Source organism: Hevea brasiliensis, chromosome 5 (genome assembly GCF_030052815.1).
Source record: "Hevea brasiliensis isolate MT/VB/25A 57/8 chromosome 5, ASM3005281v1, whole genome shotgun sequence".
Lineage (NCBI taxonomy): Eukaryota > Viridiplantae > Streptophyta > Magnoliopsida > Malpighiales > Euphorbiaceae > Hevea > Hevea brasiliensis.
This window is the reverse complement of record NC_079497.1, coordinates 111,833,847-111,838,308: the sequence shown is the minus strand read 5'-3', so window position 1 is coordinate 111,838,308 and position 4,462 is coordinate 111,833,847. Positions and strand designations below refer to the sequence as shown.

Below are 4,462 nucleotides of genomic sequence, written 5' to 3'. Positions count from 1 at the left end.
AGAATTAATGAATCCATTATTTAAAAAAAATAATATAATAAAAACTTACCAAAAATACAAAAAAGTTGTCATCAGACAAATATCTTATCTTGCTACTAGTAGCAATGCTCCTATAAATGGATTTATTTATTTATCGTGCCTGCTAATGGCAATATAATAATAAGTGGATGATGACCTTTCATTTTTTATTTTTTTCAAAGGGAATGTAGAGGGTCCGCAATGAAGAAAAATTTTTTTTCTAGAAGATAAAAATTACAATGTTGCTACGACAGATTCAATGTTTTTAGAACAAAACAATAATGCTGAAAAAAGTCTTACAATGTTTTCCAAGCAAAATTCAAATTTAATTTGATGGGGTTGGTTTTGGTAGAAATCAAAGCAATACAAAGTCATTGATAAAAGCTTTTAAAAATAATTTTATTCATTGCGTTCAAATTATTCATTAAAGAAGTTTATTTGTCGTAAGAGTTTGAATCTTATTAATCATGGAAATAAAGGACAGGAATTTTACTTGATATGTCTCATCAAGCACAGGATGCACAATGCAAATTCCCCATTTCTTACATGATAAATTTGCATGCATAAAACCATGCTCTACCATCTAACCCAGATCCTTGTTTGCCTTGGATCATCTTTCCAATTTGCCTCTTCACACCCACCATGGGGGTTGGGGCCATGCTGGAGCAGGCAGGAGGCCAGACATCCATTAAGGATAAATTAGGGGTGAGAAATTGAAAAACTGAGAAGCTTTCTTTGGAGACTGACTTGTTCCTGAGCAACGACACCTAGCTGGGAAGATTTCATGGACTAAATTCGGAGCTATAGCTACTCAACATAACTAATAAATTTTAATTTTCATGATATCATAATTATTTTTACAATTTAAAATTTAATTATAACTATGACAATTTAAAAAAAAAGAATGAATTTTAATTTAATAATATTGAAATTACCCTCATTACTATGAAATTTTAAACTTAATTAAAATTAAATAAATTAAAAAAATCTTTAATCTTTTTTGCTGATTCTTCTAGCAAAATATTTCTTACTTCTTAGAAAGTATTATTAATTGTTTATGTTTTATTTTACCCACTTTATTTCAGATACTAATATGAAAATAAATAAATAAAAAGTGCAGTCAAAATAATGCCACTGCACAAGTTCCCTAGATAGTCTAATCCCTCCATTGAAAAATTACATGTAGCAGCTTGGTCAACTAATGAAAGCGATCAAATATATATAATGGCGAAGGCTTAATTACATTTTTTTTTTAATGTAAGATTGGTCAGGCTAAGCCTAATGAATATGTAAGGGAAGAGCTCAACAAGAATTAATTAATATGATAATCAGTTAGCTTTAATTTAGAAGTATTGAATTTATTTCTAGAAGTATGAGTTTTCAATTATATTAAAAAAAATGCATGAATATTGGTGAAATATAATCTTAATTTGGATACATATATATTTTAAATTTAAGAATTTAAAATTAATAAATCTGATCATGGGAAATTTTTATTTATATTTAATTTATTATTTTAAATTTAAAATATAATATATAAAGTAAGATTCACATGTAAAATAATTGAGATTTACATATTTAAAAAAATGAATTAGTTGTAGAAAAGTTCTTATAGAAAATAAGATTGGTAAGCTTTTATAGAAAATAAGATATATGGACATAGAATATTGAGCAAGCAAATTAGAGCTTAATACATAAGTGCACACAAAAGCAAATTAATGTGATGGATAATTCAAACTACGAAGCACTTTTTCTTTAAATTTTAAACTTCCCATGGCTATATATATATATATATATATATATATAATTGATAATAATTTTCTTTTTAATATATGAGAAAAAAATCCTATTTTAAAATTTATCTTTATTTTTGTTTTCCACCAAGGGTGGAAGCGCTTATTTTCCTCTATTTTAATGTAATTTAATTTTTTAAAAATCAAAAACCAAAGTATATGCAAGAAATTATTTAGTGTTTTAGGGCAAATGCTTTGTATTTATGAATATATGAATTTCACTATCTATAAATAAAGAGGAATTGAAATTTTATACTTATTTTTTAATAATCCTGATGTATCAATTGTATAAAATATTTTAAATTAAAAAAAAAACTTACCTAAATCGATATATCATGAATGTTATATCATGAAGTAGGACATAAATATGTGGTTTTTCAGAAATCCCATAATTGATATTGCATCTTGAATCCACAGCGATGGGTCCAGTAAAAAATTTCCCTTCAAAGGTATGGACCATCAATCACTCCATAGAGTCGAATCCACAGGATGGTCGTCATCCACATCATTCCAGCTGAACCCTCTTTTCATGGCTGGTGGCGTAAGAATCAGCCCTTCTGCCATACTATCAAGTAGTGCTGGCATGTTAAACAACTCTTCCTCATCCAAAAACACCTTCCCCTTACAACCTTCTTCAACCTTGTCGCTTCCATCTTCTTTGGTCATCGATGGAGAACAAGAAGATGAAGAAGAACACTGAAACTGATCAACATGAACATAACTCTGATCTGCAGCCTCTAGAGCAGCACACTGAATGTCCCTAATAGAAGTAGACCCAACCCGAGGCAGCAAATGGGCTGATTCAGGGAAGTTCAAGGAGGCAGAATCTCCCCTAAGAGCTAAGGCAGCCACATCATAAGCCCTAGCAGCCATTTCAGGCCTTGAAAACGTTCCAAGCCAAATCCTGGACTTGGCATGAGGCTGTCGCAATTCACTCACCCACTTTCCATTCCTTCGCCGGACACCCTTGTACACAGGATGGCGAGTCTCCATGAACTTTTTCCTTCCTGCCTTGCGCTTTTGCGTGCCCATTTTGAGATCAGCTTGTTGGCTGTTTGAAGTAGAAGATGATAAATCCTCCATAAAAGTTTAAAAAAAGAAACCTTTTTTGATTTGAGAGATGAGAAATATGGTTTTTGTCTATGGAGAGGAGAAGGAAAGCAGCAATTTGAAGGAGATACTTATACAGGAAAACATAAAGCACGAGGAACATACACTGTAACGCAAAGCATGAAAAACGTGTTGAATTGTAAAAGAAAATCCCCACGTGGAATAAGCAATGAAGAAAACGAACGTCGACGACAGGGACGCTCTATTTCCTCTTCCCCCCCCCCCCCCCCCACTTAAGCAGAACGATTCGGATAAGGGAAGAAATAGTCCTTTATTTATTTTGGCAAGTGGATTTGACATTATAAAAAACCATTTTTAAAATTAATATAATTGTGTTAATAAATATAATTAAAAAAAAAACTTATAAAAATATATTATTAATAAATAAAATATTATTTTTATATTTTAAATAATTAAAAATATTTAAAATTAGTTAAGAAAATAAAGATGAAGAGATGATAAACTTTGAAGAGTCCATTAGGACTTGCAATAAACGATGATAAAAGAGGAGGGATGTATGTTTTATTACGTCATAATGCATGATAAAAATTGAATTAAAATTTAAAATACTATAATTTAATTTACTTAACAAAAATTAAAGAATTGAATTAACAGAAAAAAAAATTAGAAATCATTGGAGCTGAGTTGAATTTTGACTCAGACCATATTAAATTAAAAAAAATGTCAAGCAAAAATATTAAAAAAAAAAAAAAAGGGAGAAAAGCCGACGTCAAAGCACATACATGAAGGACGGTAGTGGGTCCAACAGTCCAAATTCTTAAAATAAGTTAAATTGGGAATTATTAATTTGTTATTACTACTGTTGTCAAGGTTCAAGGTCGACTTCTTTTTTGGCATTGGTCTTGTCTGCTTGCTTTTTTCACGTGATTCCAGAGAATTTGTTGCCTCTGTTTGAAAATTAACCTAACTGAAGAATTGGATCAACGTTTAATTAGTGAATTATTAAAAAATTAATTAAATATTATATTTATTAATATAATTAAATAATTTTAATCAACTAAATTTTAACTTTAGAATTAATATTTTAACATTCATTAGATTATACACGACAACAAATATAGATTTCAACAATACTTTTTTAATATTATTTTGTATATAATGTTAAAGTGATAAATAATGTTAAAGTGATAATTAATATTAAGATAACATAAAATATAATAAATAATATAAATAATATCATATATAATAGTATTATAAATTAGTGTAAAAATATTGTTAAAAATTTTAAATTATGAGATTTATACATATTAAATATGTTTGCTGAAAATTATTATTAATAATATTTTTTAATTTTTAATAATATATAAAACATACTGCTAAAATTTAAATTTATTGTAGTGATATTTACATATATCTTAAAAATATTATTAAAATTTTTGTAAAAATATTAAAAATATTTAAATTTTAAATATTTTTATTCTCAACCTTTATAGTTAATATATAAAATAAAAATATTGTTATAATTGAATAATTATCTTCCTAATATTTATAAAAATTAATTGTATATTAAAAATAAAAAA

The 4,462-nt window shown here is 27.5% G+C and overlaps 1 protein-coding gene across 1 annotated transcript; it reads right to left on the bottom strand.

Moving 5' to 3' along the window:
• Positions 1-2,075: 2,075 nt before the first annotated feature.
• On the bottom strand, positions 2,076-2,949 carry LOC131180286 (dehydration-responsive element-binding protein 1F-like). The gene has a single exon (XM_058147888.1). The coding sequence runs from the start codon at positions 2,892-2,894 to the stop codon at positions 2,271-2,273; it is 624 nt and encodes a 207-aa protein (XP_058003871.1). The 5' UTR covers positions 2,895-2,949; the 3' UTR covers positions 2,076-2,270.
• Positions 2,950-4,462: the final 1,513 nt, after the last annotated feature.